The 23671-nt window shown below is 35.6% G+C and overlaps 1 protein-coding gene and 1 long non-coding RNA gene across 6 annotated transcripts in view; one reads left to right on the top strand and one right to left on the bottom strand.

Moving 5' to 3' along the window:
• Dgkb (diacylglycerol kinase beta) overlaps positions 1–23671 on the bottom strand; it is a 757709-nt gene that overhangs the window by 182577 nt on the left and 551461 nt on the right. For all 5 annotated transcript variants that reach the window (XM_029484790.2, XM_021178684.3, XM_029484791.2 and 2 more), the window contains 2 exons: positions 17237–17327; positions 5762–5957 (listed from right to left, as the gene is read on the bottom strand). In XM_029484790.2, coding sequence (XP_029340650.1) covers positions 5762–5957; positions 17237–17327 — 287 coding nt within the window. The remainder of the gene's footprint in view (positions 1–5761; positions 5958–17236; positions 17328–23671) is intronic.
• LOC110306669 (uncharacterized) overlaps positions 1–23671 on the top strand; it is a 100155-nt gene that overhangs the window by 12191 nt on the left and 64293 nt on the right. The gene's annotated exons all lie outside the window — the stretch shown is intronic.

Here is a 23671-nt window from a genome sequence, read left to right as displayed (position 1 = left end):
TTAGTTTAAGATAACCTTTTCTATGACAGGTACTGGCTGACAATACCTGTGTGTAAAGCTTTACTCACTGAATGAGAATTCAGGCAGCTGGCTTTAAAGTTTGAATGCAATACCTTTTGCTCAGTAGTTTTCAAACCTTTGATTGCAGCCAACATCTTGCAAATGAAGCAATATTTAAAAATGTATAAGTGTGAGAAGCCATACTACTTTGTATAAATACAAGGAGTTAGAATTTTGGACTTTCAAATTACTAATAATTTCAAGGTAGTCAGCCTCTAACATTTTTGACAATGCTTAGATGAATTGTGGGAATATCATAGCTTTTACTTTTCCACTTTTTATATTTTATTATGGTAGCATGATGTTGAGACTTCCCTGATAGGCAGGTATGTAATGAAACCACATAAACTTCCTATGTTCTTCCTTAGACATCTGTAATAACTAACAATATCTTACTGGTAAATTGCATGACTGTCTCTTTCCATTCAAGGTAAATCTACTAGAAATAAAATGACTCAGTTCTTTGTGAAATCCTCATACTTGAGTTAAAAAATGCCTTTCAAAGGTGCATTTTAATATTTTCATCTATATACTGTTTGAATATCATATCAGTAGATAGGGGTATGTTTGCCATAACCTACTCCCATCTTACTATGCTGGTTAAAGATGCTCTTTAAATGTGATTGGTTTCCACCTCTGTCCATACAAATGTATGGAATGGAATTTACTATCTGGTTCAGACTTTCACTCCAAATTTAATTTACTCTATTTTGTTCATTGTATACACAGAATTAACATTTTCAGTTTTTTGGTTTTTTTTTGTTTTTTGTTTGTTTTTTTGTTTTGTTTTGTTTTTCTGGTTTTTCGAGACAGGGTTTCTCTGTGTAGCCCTGGCTGTCCTGGAACTTACTTTGTAGACCAGGCTGGTCTCGAACTCAGAAATTCGCCTGCCTCTGCCTCCCAAGTGCTGGGATTAAAGGTGTGCCCCACCATGCCCGGCTAACATTTTGAGTTTTATGCCTAGCTTCTTACAGGAAGTTGAATGATGAATGTGTTTAAATCAAACTTACTCTGACAGTCATATAGTTGGTTGCTTTACGAATGAGAATAAGCTTGTTATTTTTTGGAAATAGCTAATTAGTGCATTGTTTTTATGAGCTTAAGTGCTATTATCAAATGATGTACTCTTTCCTTTAGATTCTGGTGATGGTCATTTTTTGCTTCCACTGATTGCTTTGTGCCATTTGGATCGTGTGCCAAACAAAAGTATCTGAATATGTTGGTCTTTTATTTTCAGGTGGTTCATGTGTTTTATGGTGATAATATGTAGTACATGTTTACATTTCCTCCAATAAATATTCAGAGATGTGTTATTTTAAATGATTATTGCAGAATAGACTTTTGAAAGTATGGTGATTTATTTATGTGTGCATATGTAAATAAATGTGTTCATAATTCAAAAATAATTAATATGGAAAACAATTTAATAGGAATAATTTATTTTATTTTTATTAAGTTTGTCTTTAATGTGTCCCAAAATAATGTAAGGAAGTTGAACTAAGTCTTTAAGAACTGCTGAAGAATCACAGCTATAACTCAGTAGAATGCAGGATGAAAAATAATGTTTTAGCTGAAGGCCTTTATGTCTTTTAAAATGCAAATACCTCTCCTTTTGTCTGCAATCAGTCATTTATACATTAATGTGAGTGAATTTATTAGACATCTCTCTCAGGTTAATTTAGAAGAAGGGAGACCGTTCAGATGAACTCAGTAGCTGCAGAGACACGGGGAAGATTAAGTATTAACGGCAGGAGCATGGAAGATAACTTGGTCTACGGCATTGTTTCATTTAAAGGCAATGCTGTCTGTATTTAATACACTCATTTGTATTTATAAACACACATAAAGAAAACGTCTGCTTAATGGGGAGCATGTGAGTGCATGTTTCAGAATTATATCCAACTAGTTCACTGTGTCTCAATGGAATGATAATATAATTAAGCAAATTACTTATAATTTTGTTCAACTCTGAATTAAGTCAGCAGTAGAATTCCCAACCAAAACACTGACTAATATTTTGATCTCCTGAGTGCTCTCAAAGACAGCAAGCAAGTGAACCTGCTAGGCGTCTCCCATCCTGGCAGCCAAGGGACCTGAGGGTTTCATGCACCAAATTGAGTCGTGCACTTTGCACTTATATATGTTTCTTTATATATGTTTTGAAATATAGTTCAAACTTTCTCTTAATTCTTTATATTAAGAAGTAATTTCTAGTTTTTCATTGCTGCACTTAGGTATTTTGTAAGTGTAGAAATTGTTAACCTGGGTTTAAATGTTGCCAAAGCTATTCTAAAGCCCATGCTGACTACTGTTTCTAAGTCGTTGGATCTCTTAAGCCTCACTGCAGAAGCTCCCTTTTTGGCAATAAATGGTGAGTAACACAGAAAAGCACAAAGGCAGAAGGGCTTGAGAATAGGTGATCATAGAGCTCTCAGCCTAAGTAGGACATTTATACTACATTCTCTTCCTTCCAAGGCTCAGTGTTCATTGCAGGGGACAGGACAGAAGGTTAAGAGACAAAGGTGGTGGGTGACTATTAAGAAACAATGATTTTAGAAAAAAAAAATGAACTCAGAGTGGCTGTGGCAGTGTGTACAAGGCCTGGCATAGCTCAAGAGAGACAGATCACCTGTATGGAGGGGGAAAATAGGTCTAGAGTCCCACCGAAGAAGTTTTAATGATAATTGATAACTACCAGGACAGAGACAGAGAGAAACAGAGAGAGCAAGAGAGACAGACAGAAAGAGATAGACAGAGAAATGGAGAGAGCCAGAGCCAAAGAGAGAGATACAGAGGGAGAGAAAAAGAGAAAGAGGGAGAGAGAGACAGACAGAGACAGACACAGACACAGACAGAGTCCGAGATAGACAGAGACAGAAAGAGGGATAGAGACAAAGAGACACAGAGACACAGAGAAAGACAGGAAGGGCGAGAGGAAGAGGAATAATAATAATGATAAGAGAGAGAGACAGAGAGAGAGAGAGAAAGAGAGAGAGAGAGAGATCTATAATAGCCCGAGTGTAGTATTTCTAACACACTCCAGTAGATTGCCATATACCTAAAAGAATATAGGCACCACTAACAGGACTTTATAAAACACGGTTTTAAAATAATGAGAAAGCACTGTTCATGTACATGAAATGGAGAGTAGATCCGGAGATGTGGAAAATGATGAAAATAACATAATAAATTCTGAGTTTATAAAAACATATTTTAAGAGTACAAAACAATGTCTGTAATGACACAATATCACACCTGTTTCTGTATCAAGAAATTAAAAAAAAATAAAGTACTAAAATATTTGAGAAAGTGGCACATATGGCTAATTTTACTATTAAATTTATTTTTACACATTAAGTATAACACTTAATAATTAACAGAATAAATATTAAACCAAACTTACAAGTATTTTGAGAAATATTTGGCCACTATGTTTCAAAATACACCAAATTGATCTTTTTTTTTTTTTACTTTCTAAAATTAAAATAAAAGAAAGACAATAATAATTGGTTTTAAAATATTCAAATAAAATATTGCAAAAATTTATCTGGAAATACAACTAGGTCAGGAATGTAAGCACAGCAAGTTACCAAAGGAAGCAGACACTTGAGCCTGATCAGTCTCAAACTTGCTCCTCTTCCTGTTCATATAACTGAGTTCAACCAATGCCATATGATAAAGTATTTCTGAGCCACAATCCCCACACACGTGTTTGCATTCTCTCCTTTCTGCTTATGTGTGAGAAGCTGGCTCTGACAGCTTCGCAGTGGAGAGGGAGAAGTAGGAATAAGAGACTCTTCACTTGACAACAGGTCTGTGAAAATAGTTGAGGCTGGAATCCTTGTTGCTTTATTTCGAATACACAACCTTACAGTAAAAGTGTGTCACATGCAGTGATGAAGCCAAGCAAATGGCACATGTCTGCTAGTTCTATAAAGCGTGATAGAGGCCTGCCTTTTCACACCTCTGCCTGGGAAGAGCATTCATGTGCCATAGAGGCTTGCAGAGCTCAGTGGCGAGTGTAACTTACTTGGGTAATTATTAGGAATAGAGAGATGAGAAGAATATGCCATATATTTCAATATATAAAATATTTACGAATATATAGTCTAATGTAAATATGCATACATTAGAACAGAAACCTGAAAAATACTACATATATTAAATATATGTATAACAAAACTATTTGTAACTTAAGAAGCAATGAATACGTTGTAGTATATAACATGTAATCTGTATAATTAGAAGTTTTACAGCTTGATCTTACTCTTACTAAGGTCCTAGGATTATTCTAACATTCAGAATTTTTACAGATAATCTGAGAAATCTACTTATATTTACATGGAAATCTAATTATATTTAAGTCATGTAACTTGATCCATGATGATCTGAATATCATATCCTGTCAAAATAGATTTAGTATGAATTATTGGGTGTTCATTATAAATATAATATTGCTGTCAACATTTCTACAAAGTAATAATTGTACATCTTTTCTATTTATTCCTATAGGACAAGATACTCATGTTTTCTGTATATATAGTCTTCAAAATTCCATTTTTATGTCATTTCCTATTGTTGTACTCATTCTTACAAAATGTTTTAATTAGTTTCTTGCCCAAATTGTCTGTCACCACCACTTTGCGTTGAGTTGGTCTTATGAAGGACATGTGACTCACTCTCCTTCAATGTTTGCCACTTTGGGATACTAAATTCCACTTAACAGAAGTCATTGCCCCCAGCTTAAATTTGAGTCAGTTACATAAGAGAATATCAAGTGTACCAACCATTTCATGTATTATTTACCTAGTTATATTGAGGCCTCATTCTGTTATAGAATAACCTCTTCATATTTTGCTTTGGCTACAGAGATAATAAAATTTATATTTTTCTCTTTATTTATTTGATAGTGTCTGACTCTGTATAACCCTCTATTTACCCACAGTTGGCTTCAAATTCTGGTAGCTCCTGATTTAGCTACCAGAGTTACAGAATTTCAGGGAGGAATACTCATGCCTATATCAACAGGCTTTCTTCTTAGTGCTATTAATAATATTAGATACAGTTTTTGAAATTAAAAGTATTAAAGTATCATATATATATATATAATGTGTGCGTTTATAAACAAACTATGGAGATAATCTTCACTTTTGTGTCTCTAATTATAATATCTATCAATAATTATTTGTCATTCTTCAATATAACTCTATTATAATGGTGTCAAAAAATACATTCCTATAGGTGTGGATCCTGTTTGTTATCCCTTGCTCCTTGTTTATCAGGGCCTTAATAGTGACTTTAACTTTATAGAAAAACAGAAGCAGATAAAAGTATCTCCAACCATAGTAACTTAATACAAGATGATTTGACTATCATATCTTGCCTGAAGAGACAAGAGAAAAGTCTTTTACAAAGGAACTGGGTGTTTGGTACAATAACTTAAGATGAGTCAATTCCAAAAGAGCTCAGAATAGTATTTTCTATTTGATTCTTACTGCACACATACTGTACATTTTGCATTCCATGGAAGAAAAGCTATCACCATCAAAAGACTAGAAAAGAAGTAAAACCTAAGTATATATAATTTTAGAGTCCTCTAAAATTTAATCATATATAGGCATCTGAAAGTCTTTCTTTTTTCCAGGTAGTCTTTGGAACAAGAGTTATAAACAATTTAATGTATAATTTCGGGAAGTCTTACCTTGACTTGCAAACTTCAGCTCTTTTGCATCTGTGAGAGTGGGTCTTTTGTCAGAGCCTTTTTTCTCTATTCGTCGATGGCTTCTTTTCTTTTTAGACTCTCCCCAAAGATTAGATCCTCCATGCATGCTTGGTATATTCAAAATTGCAATTCCTTCCAGAGAGATGTTTATCAAATCTATTTGTACTCCATCACACTGGAGAGAGAGAAAAAGAGGAAGGGAGGGAGAAAGGGAGGGAAGGAGGGAAGGAGGGAAGGAGGGAAGGAGGGAAGGAGGGAGGAAGGGAGGAAGGGAGGAAGGGAGGGAGAGAGAGGAGGTGTTTCATGTCTCCTTGATTTATATTTCTTCTCTTTTTAAAAAAATAAAGTTATTTTAAAGTCATGCCAGTACAAAGAACAAAAATGCAATAACATTAAAACATTGCCATTTCTAAATATTAGAAACAGTCATACCACATCACCAATGTGTTTTACTCTATAGGAAACATTTGGGAGAGAGGCATGTTTGTGATTTCTGTAACTCCAATATGCAAATTGCAGATGAAGAAGGTCTAATTTAGGAATGAAGAAATTGTTATTATCATTACTTCTTTTGAATGACAGATTTGAATTCATGACCCTCCTGTACCTGGCTTGGTCTCTGGTCTCTTCCCCTTTCTCCTCCCCTCCCCTCCCCTCCCGTCCCCTCCCCTCCCCTCCCCCTTCTCTTCTCTCCTTCTTCTTCTTCTTCTTCTTCTTCTTCTTCTTCTTCTTCTTCTTCTTCTTCTTCTTCTTCTTCTTCTTCTTCTTCTTCTTTCTTCTTCTTCTTCTTCTTCTTCTTCTTTCTCTCTCTCTCTTTCCTTTCTTCCTTTCTTCCTTTCTTTCTTTCTTTCTTTCTTTCTTTCTTTCTTTCTTTCTTTCTTTCTTTCTTTCTTCCTTCCTTCCTTCCTTCTTTCCTTCCTTCCTTCCTTCCTTTCTTTCTTTCTTTCTTTCTTTCTTTCTTTCTTTCTTTCTTTCTTTCTTTCTTTCTTCCTTTCTTTCTTCCTTCCTTCCTTCCTTCCTTCCTTCCTTCCTTCCTTCCTTCCTTTCTTTCTTTCTTTCTTTCTTTCTTTCTTTCTTTCTTTCTTTCTTTCTTTCTTTCTTTCTTTCTTTCTTTCTGCCAGTCTGTCTTCTGTCTGTCTTTCCTATCCTCCTTCCTTCCTTTTTTCTTTTCTCTTTCTTTCTATCTTTGTTTGTTTGTTTGTTTGTTTGTTTGTTTGTTTCTTTCTTTCTTTCTTTCTTTTTTTTTTGGCAAGAAATGAAATATATTGATAGACGTTTATAAAGGAAAAGTGAACTGAGTCCCAAATGTTGATCCCAGAAATCCCAGTTACTTCAGAGTGAGTATGAGTTCATATTCTAAGCACATCAGAAGTAAAGAGAGGCATGGCTGTCCAGATGAATGTGGAAGACAGACAGAATGGAGTGAGGGAGATGCCAGCAGGAGCAGTTCAAGGATTCTCCAGCCAATGTTACTCACTTGATGGATGATAGAACCTGACAGATTGGTTTTTTTTCCCCCTTGTAACAAGTCACCTTGTTAGACATGTGGTTAACCAATTGCCATTTTATACAGCCAGAAGGGTCAGGTTTTTTTACACTTTTTAAGCTTTCTGTTCATTAATATTGATGGATTTGTGTGGAGTGGATTTGTGTGGAGGATCAGGAGATTATTCTGTAGGTTCTGTTATGTGCATGTGTGTGTGTGTGTGTGCACATGCAAGTGTGTGTGTGTGTGTGCACATGCAAGTGTGTGTGTGTGTGTATGTGTGTGCACCTGCAAGTGTGTGTATGTGTGTGTGTGTGTGCACATGCAAGTGTGTGAGTGTGTGTGTGTGTATGTGTGCACCTGCATGTGTGTTCACCTGCAAGTGTGTATGTGTGTGTGTGTGTGTGTGTGTGTGTGTGTGTATAAAGGTGCCTGTGAAGTCCAGGAGAGGACATCAGATTCATTGTGGGAGAATTACGGGTGACTGTGACCTGACTAACATGCAAGGGCACTGGAAATCTAACCTGGATTTTCTGATAGAGCAATAAAGGCTTTTAACCACTGAGCCATATCTCCAACTCTTATTCATTCTCTCTCTCTCTCTCCTTTTTCTTTTTTTTTGTGAAGTGATAACTTGTTTATTTTTTATTGTGATTTATATTTTCCAAGGTGACAGTCATTATTACTATCACAAATATTATTCTTCCATACTCTATTGTAAGGTAAGAAAAACAACACATAACAAATTGAAATACTTTCAAAGTGGTCTTTTAGGGAGAAGCATTTTAAAAGTAGCAGTGTTTTTTTTTAAAGGGTTATTACCACCACCATGTCCTACAATAACAAGGTCATCACTAACTTAAACACTAACTAAAATCCTCATGGAAACCTTGACTTTCAGTCTTTGAAGAGGCAACACCCATAGAAACCACAACAGAACAATTGGAATCCTGTGTGTCTCCACGTTTGCCTCCTCTTCATGAAGCTAGAGCTGCTTCATGCTCAGGGAAGTATCAGCGCAGTGTTACAAAGCCACACATCTTAGTCCACATCACTCTGGAAGAAACACTTCTGCAAAATGAGCTAAGTTTTCATTCGATCCTTTTCCCTGAAGAGGACCCTATTTCTGGGTGATGTGATTCTTTTTTTTTCCTGAAACAAGTGCATTTTTCTTCCTTTTTACATATTAAATTAAGATCATTTCTTTTTACTAAAGAATTCTGCTCCTGTGTATACTCACTCACTGCTATATATTCTAGATAAACAGATATTAATTTCATAATTAAAAGTAATCTTGTGTAAATACCCTGCAGGCCTCAATGAATCAAACACATACTGTGTGTCAGGCCTCCCACTGTCTTCAAGTGGAACGCACTGGCTGGATAATTAGATAGTACATATTTTTTAACCTTATTTGCATGCATATTATATCTTTTGCACACTGACAAGCAGCAGTAACAACAAAAGTCAGATTACCACAGGGAATTCCCACAAAGAAGTCTTCATTCCTTATAATTTGCAGCCTAAATTAAAATAATTTGATCTTTGACAAGGATGAAATGTCAAGCAGAAGGGGGTCCTCTACAAGCCACGGCCTGTGGCTTCTGAAAACCGCCTAATTTATGTCAGTCACTTCTTAATACATATTTAAGTATTACACGAAAAAGATGATAAATATGCAATCTGACACCTTTGGTATTTCCCTGCTGTTAATTTATAAAGGTCTGGCTTCCCCCAAACTGACTAAAATCATTTAAATAACAGAAGAATTGTGAAATAAGCTGGAGCCCGGGACTGGCTTCCATTTCCACTCAATATTGAACACAGCAGGCAGCACACTAAGACAATTATGTGACTAGGCCCTCGGACCCCGCTGTGACAAGTTACTTTCAGAATTAGTGAAGGAGGATTCCTTTGTTCATGTGCAGAAAAGGAGAGCATGTCGGGCAAAGTCTTTCGGTTTTTTTTTTTTTTTCTTAATTGAGCTGGTGGAGTTAGGGAAGACATCAGAGACACACCAGCACACACTACCATGCCTGGTTTCCCTGTTTATAGTCAACGGCATGTGTGGTTTGAAGTTAGTCATCCTAAGTGTGGAAAAGGAAACCCAAACCAGAAACTCTTAAGGAGTCCTGGAGAACAGGGAGTCCCAGGAGAGCAGGGCAATGTACTTAAGTAAATTGGTGACTATGAGTGGTTTAGTTTCACTAGCTCAAGACCCCCAGGCCACCTCTGTTTGCTTTGACATCACATTCATTAATCTGGAAAGTTGCACACAGGTGGCGGTGGAGCCGTGACTTGCAGCACACCAGTTGAGTTTATGAAAATAAAACTGAGGTGATGGTTATGAAATATATATGAGGAATAAGACCATGTCAGGTAATGTTTCTATATGCTTTGAAGATTTATAATTCCTTTCAAAAAAATAGATTCTATTTGTGGCTATTGTGAAGGAATTTTTTTCCCTTAATTTCTTTCTCAGCCTGTTTATCCTTTGTATAAAGGAAGACTGCTGATTTATTTGAGTTAATTTTATATCTAGCCACTTTACTGAAGGTGTTTATCAGCTGGAGAAGTTCTCTAGTAGAATTTTTGGGGTTGCTTATGTATACTATCATATCATCTGCAAATAGAAATACCTTTATTTCTTCTTTACCAATGTGTATCCCCTTGATCTCTATGTTATCTTATTGTTCTAGCTAACACTTTGAGCACTATATTGAATAGATATGGGGAGAGTGGCCATCCTTTTCTTGTCCCTGATTTCAGTGGGATTGTTTCAAGTATTTCTCCATTTAATTTGATATTGGCTATTGTTTTGCAGTAAATTGCTTTGTTTTCGAAACACAAATTCATTGTGTTTCGGTATGGACCTTGAATTCCTGATCACTCCAATATTTTTAACATGAAGAGGTGTTGTATTTTGTCAAATGAGAGAGAAGAAAGCAATCACAATATTAATCGTGGCAATCCCTGAGCATGGAAGAACTTTCCATCTTCTGAGATCTTCTTCTTCAATTACTTTCTTCAGAGACTTGAAGTTCTTGTCATACAGATCTTTCACTTCCTTAGTTAGAGTCACACCAAGGTATTTTCTATTATTTTTGACTATTGTGAAGGTTGTTGTTTCCCTACATTCTTTCTCAGTCAGTTTATCCTTTGTATAGAGAAAGGCCATTGGTTTATTTGAGTTCATTTTATATCCAGCTACTGCACTGAAGCTGTTTATCAGGTTTAGGAGTTCTCCGGTGAAATTTTTGGGGTCACTTATATATACTATCATATCATCTGCAAAAAGTAATATTTTGACTTCTTCTTTTTCAATTTGTATCCCCTTGATCTCCTTTTGTTGTTGAATTGCTCTGGCTAGGACTTCAAGTACAATGTTGAATAGGTAGGGAGAAAGTGGGCAGCCTTGTCTAGTCCCTGATTTTAGTGGGATTGCTTCGAGTTTCTCTCCATTTAGTTTGAAGTTGGCTACTGGTTTGCTGTATATTGCTTTTATTATGTTTAGGTATGGGCCTTGAATTCCTGATCTTTCCAAAACTTTTATCATGAAGGGGTGTTGGATTTTGTCAAATGCTTTCTCAGTATCTAACAAGATGATCATATGATTTTTGTCTTTGAGTTTGTGTATATAGTAGATTACATTGATGGATTTCCATATATTAAACCATCCCTGCATCCCTGGGATGAAGCCTACTTGGTCATGATGGATGCGGGAGTGGGTGGGTAGGGGAGCAGGGTGGAGGGAGGACATAGGGAACTTTCAGGATAGCATTTGAAATGTATATAAAGAAAATATCTTTAAAAAAGCAATCACAAGTGCAGAGGGAGGGAGGGAGGGACTTGGGAGAGAATGTGGATGTGGTGGCAGGGCAGTGTGGGGTAGAGGGGAACCTGATCTGATATTGGGTGAGAAAGGGGCAGAAGCCCTGAGAGCCAGCAGAAAGAATGGAAACAGGCAACCTCAGGAAATAGGAGGTTGGGAGGATGCCCCAGAAAGCACCAGAGACCTGGGAGGTAAGAGACTCTCAGGACTCATAGAGAGGGACTTTGATGAGGTGCCCAACAGTGGGGAGAGGGAACTTGTGGAGTCCACTTCCAGTGGGAAGAAAGGACATTTATGGGGTTGCCATCCTACAGTCACATCTCTGACCCATAATTGTTTCTGTATGAAAGAATTACAAGGTTGGAAATGGAGAGGAGCCTGGGGAAAAAAGGTCCAGTGACAGACCCAAAGTGGGATGCAGCTAAAGGGGATGTCCCAGGGCCTGACACTATTACTGAGGCTATGGAAAGCTCACAAAAAGGGATCTATCATGACTGCCCTCTGAGGGACCCAACAAGCAGCTGAAAGAGTCAGATGCAGATATTTGCTCTCAACCAATGGACAGAAGCATCTGACCCCTGTTGTTGAGGAGAAGGGTGATTCTGTAGGAGGACCAGGGGTCTTGATTAATCTGGACCCCTGAGATCTTTCAAACCTGGATCTCCAAACAGACAGCATATACCACCTGATATGAGGCTCCTAATACACATACAGTAGAGAACTTCCAGGTCTGTGCTCATTCAGAGATGATGAACCTAACCCTCAAGAGACTGGAGGCCCCAGGGAGTTTAGAGGTCAGGTGGGGTGGGGGTGGGGGCATCCACATGGAGATGGGGTGGAGTGGGGAGGAGGTATGGGATGTGGAGCAGTTGGAGAGTAGATGGGGAGGGGAGAGGAATGGAATATGGAGTGTAAAAAATGAATTAAAAATAAAATTAAATTAAAGGAACTTAGTTACACAAAAAAGCTTAAAAGCCAACAGCCTCAGTCTAATAAACTCTGAGTATTTTTGTTAAGTACAAGGTCATTAACATCTACAATGGAAGGAATATATGTTGTGAAGCAACTACAGATATCTTTTTATATTATTATTAATCATTCCATTTGTTTACGTCTCAAATGTATCCCACTTCCTGGTTACCTTATTTCCAACACTAAGTGCCTAAAAGAACTATTACATTTTTTTCCTGCCAAATATATTCAACCTTAGTTTATAAAGTTTGGAGAGCTGAGGGTACAGGTGTTAAATTTAATGAGATATAATCAATGATTGGCTCTATTTTTCTATGAGTCATCTTTTATGCCTGTGTCAATATAGTTGTTAATAATTTTACTCACAGACACATAAAGTGTTGGCAGGTTATCTTAGTACTAAGAGTGTGGCTGGGCCACAGTGTGGAAAAAGCTTAATGTCTTCAAAAACTCAATTTTCAGGTTAACAAACAAGAACAACCTTATTTTTAAAATACTATAGTTGATTATTTACCCACTAGGCTCTTGCAGGTGTTAACTCTTGATATATCTGAATTATTTTTGGAAAAATTCTCCGTATTTACTATCTTCCAGATTCACTAACACCCCAAAGACTGAATGCCCTATGAAATGCTGATTCTCCCCCTGACTATGGAAGATGGTGGAAACCGAAAGCCTGTGCTCCTGGCTGCTCTAATCCCAGGCACGGGTCTAAAGTTGTTGGATAACCTTTACACATTCTCCAACACAAATAATGTAAACTTTGCTTTTGATCTATTTTCTTTAATTTTGAAATTTTTCGTTTTACTTATATTTTTTCGTTTTGTACTAAAGTTAGAAGATAACAAAGATTCTTAGAATTGAAACTATCAATTTTTAAATCACTGTCTCAACCTGTGCAGTTTCATGATTATAGCATCGATTTGTTTCCTTACATTGAATTGTTATGTGAAGAATGTAATTATTTTTCTTATAAATTATTAAAATCATTTAACTATTAAATGAAGACTTTTATACTATATCTTTGATTCATAGTATGAGCATAAAAATTAAACCAGCTAATGCAGGAATATTGTTTAGTGCAGGACATGAGATAAATTTTAATAATACATGTATTTTAGTTGTTGCTGTGAAACATTTCCTCAGATGTTTATTTTCTCCCAAACCTTTATTTTTTCAGAAGTAGCTCTCTGCAGGAAAGAGCCCTGTGACATAAACATACACACAGAAAATGACTTGTTTCTGAAGGAGCTGACATTAAAACATATAACCATTGCTTGAGGTTCTATTGTTACTACCATGGCTTGTTACTTGTTAGACATTTTTCAAACAATAGTTGGTATGATTTTAGGACACATAGGAAGCAATAGCAAGCAGAATCAAATTTCCGAAGTGCTGATTTCTTATATTTAATTATGAAGTAACCTTGAGGGTAGAAAGTCATATTCTACTAATATGATAAATTGGATTCATTAAAATGTGAGCAGTAAGACACACTTGACACTGCTATCCACACACACAAACACAAACACACAAACACACACACACACACACTATATGTATATATATATATATATTAATATAATAGAGAGATCACACTATATTAGATCCAGTTTATAAAGCTATGCTAGTGATTACTTAAGAAAGTCAGAAATACAGAACCAGAATGTCAGACTAGGAAACTTTTGCAAAGCATGACTCTAAGAAAAGTAACTTAGTTGTCGTCCATTTTTCTTGAGGCGCATCCCAAATACTCCTTTCATCTCAAATAAGATGTAAGGCTATATGTTATAATAAGACTCATTTTATCTGTCTTTAGAAATTCAAAAATCAATTATTTGTACATTTATTTTCATTCAAATTATTTTTTCTACCAAATGCAACTTCTAGAAAACATTGTACTTTGAGACACACATAGCATTGCTCTATAGATCTATATACTTTCAATCTCTGCTCAGGGAAAGACACAAAGAAGGAAAGGCACAGGAAGGTTTAGGGTCTCTAATCATACTATGAAAAGGCATAGACCAGCTCCTGCTATAGATATTCTTTTAGCATAGTTCAGAACAAAATATTCAAAATGTAAAATATAACACAGTTTTATGAATTTCTGGTTCTTGAAGTTACATTGATAATATAATTTAAAAATAAATATATGTGTATGTATAGAATAGCTAGACATCTAATGATAGGACTGTACAGATGGCTCAGTGGGTAAAGTGCCTGTTTTATAAGTATGAGGACTTGTGGTTGGATTTCTTACACCTGTGTATAAACTGGGTGCATTGTGTGTACTCCAGGGCTGCAGAGACAGAGACGGACAGATCTCTAAAGCTTACTAGCAAAGCATGTTTAGCCAATTTGGTGATTTCCACATTAAGTGGCTAGAGTCTTTCTCAATAAAATACATTTATGGTGACAGACAGTGGCTCCCTATGTCAATCTCTGGCTTCCATATACATGTGCAAAAACACATGGACATATACCTAAACATGGGCACACACATACCGTACATATAAAGTAATTTTAACATATACAACAATATATACTATTACAATAAATATGATTAAACACAGCATAAATTATTAATAATATATCATATATAAAATACACATATGTATTTCCACATGTACAAAAGCATAAATGTAAAGGATCAACATTAATTTGAACCTTCTAAAATAATTATGACTTAATCTGGTTTCATTTCCCTAACTATCTAGTCTATTTCTAATATTTAGTCTTATTCTCAAATTATAATGTGAAATAACACAAAAATGTTACATTGAGGATATTAGTGTTTTGTACTATCACCAACATTAAATTAGAAAATTATGATATTGTAGAGCTTACCAAGGACATTATAAACTTGTAAAGACATGGATTTGTGCAAGATTCTAAAAAATAATCTTTGACACTCATAAAGAAAGTAGCACTATTTGAAATTAAGTATAGAAAAAGGCAGGCAACCCAATCACAAAAGAAGTCACTAGATATACTCTCACTGCTAAGTGGATATTAGCCCAGAAACATAGAACACCCAAGATACAATTAGCAAAACACAAGAAAATCAAGAAGAGGGAAGACCAATGGGTGGATACTTCATTCCTCCTTAGAATAGGGAACAAAATACCCATGAAAGGAGTTACAAAGACAAAGTTTGGAGCTAAGATGAAAAGATAGACTACCCAGAGACTACCCAACCCGAGGATCCATCCCATAATCAGCCACCAAACCCAGACACTATTGCATATGCCAGCAAGATTTTGCTGAAGGGACCCTGTTATAGCTGTCTTGTATGAGGCTATGCCAGTGCCTGGCAAATATAGAAGTGGATGCTCACAGTCATCTAAAAGATGGAACACAGGGCCCCCAATGGAGAAGCTAGAGAAAGCATCCAAGGAGCTGAAGGGGTCTGCAACCCTATAGATGGAACAACAATATTAACTAACCAGTACCCCCAGAGCTCATGTCTCAAGCTGCATATGTAACAGAAGATGGCCTACTCAGCCAACAGTGGGAAGCGTAGCCCCTTGGTCTTGCAAACTTTATATGTTCCAGTACAGGGGGATGCCAGGGTCAAGAAGTGGGAATGGGTGTGTAGGGGAGCAGGGTGGGGGAGGGTATAGAGAACTTCGGGATAGCATTTGAAATGTATATAAAGAAAATATCTAAAAAAAAAAAAAAAAAAAAAAAAGTCAGCCCCATAGTATAGTTAAGAGTCTAATCCCCATGTGGCACTCCACAGGAAAAAGGCCACCGGGCCACCGTCCATCCTATTTCCCAATAATTTAGTCTGTATAATTTCTACAGTGGCTCTGTGTTTATGTGTTACTGCTCCCATTTTGCCAAGTTGGAAATACAAGTCCTGAAATGTTAGACAACTCGATCAGATACTACACCTTAAATGTGGAGAGTATATATCAAACCCAAAACCTTTCCAACAACAGGAGTAGGAGTATCATGTTTGATTTCTTTTTTCACAAAAAAATTTGTCTATTTCTCAAAAAAAAAAGAAAGAAAAAATAAAAAGAAAAGAAAAGAAGAGAAAAAAGAAAAGAAAAGAAAAGAAAAGAAAAGAAAAGAAAAGAAAAGAAAAGAATAGGAAAAGACAGGCATAGTGGTACATCCCTTAATTTCAGCACTTGGAAGGAAGGAATAGCTAGGTTATTTCAGAGTTTACAGCCAGCCTAATTTATATTCTAAGTTCCAGGACAACCAGGGTTACACAGAGAATACTTGTCTTAAAACACAAAACAAACAAACAAACAAACAAATGAGGAATAAAAATCTAAGCAAAGGTATGAGTCTTGTCTTAGGACTACTTTCACTTCTGTTCATTATTATTACCTGCAAATGTACTGTGAATACCTTAGGTACTAGGATATAATTTATATATTTGTTTCTAAAATGTCAAATGCAATATTGTTGTATTCACATCAGCTATCATTCTTTGCTTCACAATTCTGTTTTGACTTTGTTATTCATACAAAATAAAACATTTTGTTTAATCTTTAAAATCCCTCCATGTTTAAAGACTGTCTCAAATATTTGAATACTACAAGGTCTAGATATTTTTGGTAGATCGACAAATCTTTCTGAAGTGTGTCTTTTATTATAATCATCGGTCTCCTTCTTATTTCTTCCTATCCTGTATCTATAATGAAGAATGGCCACCTTGTGAACTAAGAAACCTAGCTAACAACTGAGAGAGAGTGGATATATTTTAACATTTATCTGTGAAAGTAAGCAGACTTTTAGTGCACTATATTTTAAAGTTATGAGATACTGAAACCTGAAAATGTTAGTTTTTGTCTGTTTGATTGTTTTTCTTTTTCTTTCTTTTATCAATTTTTCATTTTCTTCAACAACTTTTTAAATCTGATACTATTTTCTTCAGGTAAACCCAGCAAACTCTTCACTGTTTTCCAAAATGTAATTTCACATCTCTTTTTTTTATGATATTAAAACAACTCATAATCAAGTCTTAAGTTTAATTTCAGATAGCATTACATTCATTATGAGTGACAAAAACCGTATCTTAGAATCAAGGGTAAACCTATATTTATTGCTAAATTGTATTTCTTAATAAGGTCCACACTGCAACACCAAATAGGCAAACACAAGCTACTTCAAACTATTAAAAAAGTGAGCCCATTTTTCTTACTTCTATTTCTACCGATTCGTGCAGCTTCTTGCAGGTGGCTGAGAAGGTTTCAGATGTGCCAAACTCAAAGTACCAAAATTTGTTCTTCATTCTGAAAAAAGGAATAGAAGCAGCTTAGACTATAACCATATGAAAAGCAATTGAAAAAGTTATCTAACTCCACCCTGCCTTATATCTACACCAGTGTTTCTGTGTTGTTATAAAACACCAGGACTATAATCAACTTGAAACAGTTTATTTCACTTCCACACCAAAGTCCATCACTGAAGGAAGTCATGACAGGAACTCACTGTGGTTACCTGGAAGCAGGCAGTGAAGAAAAAGCTATAGAGGACTCTGGCTTATTGGCTTTATCTCTATGCCTTACTCTACCTGCTTTCTTTTCTTCCCCAGGACCACCTTTCTGGGGTAGGATCACCCACAGTGAGGTATGCTCTTCTACACCGGGCACTGTTTAAGAATATTTGCTACAGGGTTGCCTATAGGTCTATCTTATGCAGAATCTCAATTGAGATTTCCTCCTCTCAAATAACTGTAGCTTGTATCAAGCTAACACAAAACTAATAAACATTCGATTCTTATGAAAAACAAGAAATGTTTGAGGATATACAGTGTAAAATCACATAATTTCAAAGCCTCAAGTTGAACGACAGTCCCTGAAAGCATTACAGGCATGTACTGATCTTATAGAGTCATGTATGTCTTTGACTTTTCTATCTGTTGGTAGCAGACTTTTAAAAAAATGGTCTTAGAATGTATAATTCTTGTGTCTGAAATATCTTCATTTTGAACTATCAATTATGTAACCATAATATATTTATCTGGGAGAAGATAGCAGATATATGATATGCTACAACTTTTAAATAGTTAGCTATGTGTTCATTACTAATTGAAAGGATTGAAAGATTAATTGTTTTAACAGAATATAATTTCTCATTTGAATAACTAGAAAGTGATGATATAGTCTGAAAGGACCAGGCAAGAAAAAATAATGCCGAGAAGCTGAATATATTAAAAAAACAAAACAAAAAAAAAACAAACTTCAGTACCAAATCTTAAGTACTATTGCATTTTTCTTCTGTGACTCTATGATGACATAGACTTGCCTCTTTTTATCATATAATTAAATTCATGATCACTTACTGTAACTTCACAGAGTTTGACTAGACTTTTATATTATCTAAAATACAGTAAAATTATTTCTTATGAATAAATAAAAATTTAAATTATTCACATCTCTGATAATGAATATGCCTTCAAATAGAGTAAAATATAAGTAATGTGACTTATATTTTCATTCATCAAAATTATGCTGAAATTTTTTATGTGAGTATAACAATCACATGAGTTTTCTTCTGTTTTTCTTATAGATATTGATAAGTTACCATTTTATTACATTGTGAAACAGTTTGACATGCATATAGTCTACAAAGCTATTACTAACTAATTGAAATGGAATTGTTTTGAAATATGACAGGGAACTTAATGTTGAGCTTACTTTTATGGTTTATTATAAAATTTCTGATACAAAGTTACAGAATATGAAAATGATCTTATATTACCTAGAACTACTCATTATCATTTAGGCTCACACAGGTTTTATTTGCTTAAAAAATTCCATATGCCCTTTTTTCAATCGCTTGCAAGCTGAAGAACAAAATTAGTGTCAAATTTCATAAGATCTTGATATCATAAACTCTTACTTCCCCCACGGAATAGTTTTATGAATTTAAGGCCTGAGAACACATAGGTCAAAAATGTAAATAAGAATGAGTAGTGTCTTGCAATCTGTGGACCTGTGCCTGTGTACCCTTTCACAGTAACAATGGCTGAAGTTATAAGTAAAATTTGAAATATTTTTCAATTGACTCATTCTAATAAAATTACATCCTTCTATATAAGGAGAAGATAATATTGGTTTATGTAAGATTCCCTCAAGACATCATTTTGAAAACATAATTTTTGTGTTAACTCATTGAGAAGTCCACACATCCATACAATGTATTTTGATTATGAGTTCTATGTCATTGCTTTTTTTTTTTGGAATCAGTTTTCTACAATGAGCAGGTATAACATATTTGTGCCAGCAGTTTCTCCAGGTAGGTACGCATTCAGTCATTAGTTTGTTCATTCACTCAACAAGCATTCAGTTGGACCATTTACTTCCACATGCTACTGTGTTAAGTTCTAAAAATACAAGTACAATTGTTAATGTTACACTATGACCAAACTAGGAAGAATGTTGCAGAATTGCAGGCATATAAAACTGCAATTAAAATGTTAGCTAAAAATATGAGTATTGTGTGAGCATTCTTAAATGGCTCAAGTACTTTGGCTTCAATGAACCCAAAAGGCTTGAAACGAGGTAGCATTTAATGGACTATTTATAGGAAGCAATGAAAAGAAAGAGATGGGTTCTGTCCTTGGCAGTGCAATCTGACATAGCATCATGGTGAACATGAACTAGCAAGCATAATGGCATCTACTCCACAACATGTATGCTTAAGTTAAAGGTTAAGTATAACGCAACACAGAAAGAAATTCATGATCAGTGCAGTGGCATGGCCAGCTTTATTTTATGGACAGGTAAATCTAGGAATGAAGACATGAGCTGGATGATTAACATGCTGGTAACTCGCAAGGAACATGGTAGAACAGTGCAAATGAAAGCCTAAGTCAAGAGTCAATGAGAATGGACAAGAGGCACAATTCAAGAGACATAGACGAGACAACCGACATGACTCTGTTTTACTGGCGTGCATTGTACCTAGTTTACCTTCGAGTGGGATGGAGAAGCATGAAAGGCCCAGTTCATATTTTTCAGGTTTTGTGTTCTAAATAATATTATATTGCAGATGAAAAATGAGATAAATATACAAGGATTAGGGTTCCATGCAACTGATAATTGCCTTTAGCTTCCATTCTGCCTATTAAAGTTTATCATGCTTTCATAAGAAGATTGTTTCAAACAACAGAGAAACACTTATTTCACAAAACCTTCGAAAGAAACAGAAATCTTGAGAATTTACATTCAGTCTTTATTCACCATATTAGTTAGCATTACTGCTCATGTGCAAAAGCTACTTTAAATTCTCCATTATTACAACCATTTTATGCTTCACTTTGATAAATATATGGAGGCAATAAAGAACACATAGAATCAGATCCACATGACAAATTAAAGGCTGTTAAATTTTATTTTTTTAAAGCAAACTGGTCCTCAGGTTGTAGAAATGCAGAAGAAGCACATTTGGGCATGTATGCCTTTTATTTTTACTGTTCACAGTCGAAAATGATTCAAATAACTCAGACTCAGATTTGTGAGAGAAATCACATCTCATTGGACTTGAGAATATGGGACCTGGACATTCACTCATTGTGAAATAGTCACATAGAATCAAATTTATCGCACATTTAGACAGGATTTATAACTCCAAGTAAGATGAGAAATGCCCTACAAAGTCTATATGCAAAACTTATGCATGTAATTGTAGTTTTAATTAATGTATGAAGTCTTTTTCCAATGAATTTAATTGTAAATCTGCAATTAATATTTGAAATGTTCAGTTACCAGATGTTCAGGTAAAAATGACGAAAAACAAACTCCCATTTACCTGGTATTTTCTCACTAAGAGTAATTTTGTGGTTTACATATCATCAGAGAAATGTAAGTTGTGCAATATTTTGTTGAAACAAATTGTTTTTGTCATTATGAAATGTAGGCACTGTTTAGTTCCATGAATATTTAACTGTGAACTAAGCAATTTAAGTTTCAACAATTTAAGTTTCAACAATATTTTTTGTTGGGATATTTCTAGTTTCCTTTCCATCCATTCTTTCTTTCTTCTTTTTTTAATAACATGAGCGCTTCAAATATACAAAATCAAATAAAATATAAACTGCCAATGCACTTTTACAAAAAAGTAGAGATGTGCCTAACCAGGCATGCAGGTTGCTTCTGACAAGGCTGCATATTAAAGGAGATGCAAACACTTAATTCATCTTATGTAGAAATCTTCCACAAATGCACATAAAGCTTAATTCAGTGATATCATCCCTAAAGGTCATTTGGATCTTACAGTTGCAATTGCTATGCATTCAGTGGGAAAGCAGAAAGCACAAGGAGATCTCTTACTAAATATGAAGATACCAGTCTTCCAGGAGGTGCTTGTACAGTTTTCATGTGTAGATTCAGCAGATGATATTCAAAATTCCTCTTGATCTTGGACATTTAAAAGCACCCAGAAACATATCGTTCTACCTAATGTATTTTTTCCCCAGTCAACAGATTTTTATTAAGCTTTTCTCTTTTTTTTTCTTGTTTTTTTCGAGACAGGGTTTCTCTGTGTAGCCCTGGCTGTCCTGGCACTCACTTTGTAGACCAGGCTGGCCTCGAACTCAGAAATCTGCCTGCCTCTGCCTCCCAAGTGCTGGGATTAAAGGCGTACGCCACCATGCCCGGCTACTTTATTAAGCTTTTGATGTATATGATGTACCAGATAGTCTTAGACTTAAAGATGCAAAATGCTATCTTCATGTTTACAATCTGCCTATGACTCCACAGGCAGATGTATTATATTCATGCTTTGCAGGCACACATCGAGTCCTTCTTAATTAACTTGGCTGCTACTACAGTATCAAGACTTATCAGTACATTGTTCAAATTGTATATTGTTTCTTATAGTTTTAGAAGCTGAAGCCCACAATCAGGATGGACCAGAGTGCCAGCATGTTTGGGTTCCAGTAGACAGTTCTTTTTGTCACCATCATTAAGCCTACAGTGACAGTTCCCCTCATTACTTAATTGCCTTCCAAACCTGCTTTACTATCACTATGGCAACAGAGATTTAGGATGCCATAGAATATTTTGGCAGACACAAACTGATCCACAGCTAGTTGCCAGTCTTGCTCAGATCACTCTAAAAACTACCTCTGACCACTACGTTAGTTTTTCATTGCCACAACAACAACAACAAAATTAAAACCTCATAAAATTAACTATTAAAGAGGAAAGGATTATTTTAGCTCATATTGTTGGAAGTGCAGTTCATGAACATGTAACCCAGTTGCTTTGAGCCTATAGCAAGGCAACACAATGTAACACACATGTGAGCAAGGCTGCTTAGATCACAAGCCAAGGAACAAACGGGAATGAGGAGGGGAACCTGGTTCCCCAGACCCTCTTTACAAGCACCGGCTGATGACCTAAAGGTCTTCCTGTAGGCTTCTTAAAACATAATGTACTTTTAATACAGAATTACCTCAAGTATGTTTTACATTTTTACAAAAGGTGTTCCAAAATTCCAACAGTCATCTCAATCATGAAAAGGGCACTTTCATGAAGGGCAAAAATTTTAGCAATAACTTTACTGGAATTTTCCATTTTAATCTTCCAAAGCCATATGATACTGTGAAGTACAGTATGAACTGGATTTGACTGACAATATAGGTGAAGAGATACACAGTCTGGTTAATTTACAGTAATATGGTAAATTGCAGAGTTAAAATAAGAAATCAAGTCGCTTTGATTTGTTTTCAATGCCCAAAACAAAACATTACATTAAACGTGGGGCACAGAATTTTTAATATATTCCCAAACATAATGAAAAATTACCAAAAAAGTATGGCAGGAGTCAGATGGATGGACCCATTAAAGACTTATTTCAGTAGGGAATGGACAGGGTCTAGAAAGGTCATCTTAGAGAAGTGAGTGCAGTTCAGAGCAGCTGTGTGAAGCTGTGTGTCAGCAGTGCTCTAGATCTTGTTACTGAAAGGAGCAAAAAGGGAGAAAGAGGGATTTGTGGTGGTTTGAAGACGAATAGCCGCAATCAGTTCATACAGTTGAATATCTCATCTCTAGTTGTTGGAAGTTCTTGGAAGGATTAGGGGTAAGATCTTGTTGGAAGGGAGTATTTCATTGGGGATGGACTCTGAGGTGTCAATAGCCCATCCTTTACCCAGTTACCTCGCTCAGCCTGGTTGCATCCCAAGATGGAAGACCTTAGCTAATACTCCAGCACCATCTTGCCTGTCTGCTATCTGAGCTAATGGTCATGGTCTTCACCACTTTTCCTTCTTATATTCTCTCTCCTGGGACCACTGAGTCCATCTAGTTCTGCCCATGGACATGGGTGTAGCACCATCAATTAGAACATAGGTTTTCTCACATCTTGAAGTCTCCCTATGTTGCATGAAGTACTCCCGAACATCTTTCTGTTACCAACTAAGTCTTGATCCAACTCAAGTGAAGTCAGCATTTTTTATTGGAAAAAATAAATATACCAATAAATAATTAAGAAAAAAAGGATTCCATTTATGAAAAGTTCATGGGGAAATTTATTCCATGTTATAAAAGCTATAGTATTGATAATTAAGTATTTAAAGGTAATAGACAACTACAATTGCTATCTATATGAACATAGCAGTGGTGCAAGT

The sequence above is a fragment of the Mus caroli genome, unplaced genomic scaffold, assembly GCF_978045245.1.
Source record: "Mus caroli unplaced genomic scaffold, Mus_caroli_1 scaffold_14, whole genome shotgun sequence".
Taxonomy (NCBI): Eukaryota; Metazoa; Chordata; class Mammalia; order Rodentia; family Muridae; genus Mus; species Mus caroli.
The sequence above is the reverse complement of the archived record's forward strand: the minus strand, read 5'-3'. Positions and strand labels throughout refer to the sequence as shown.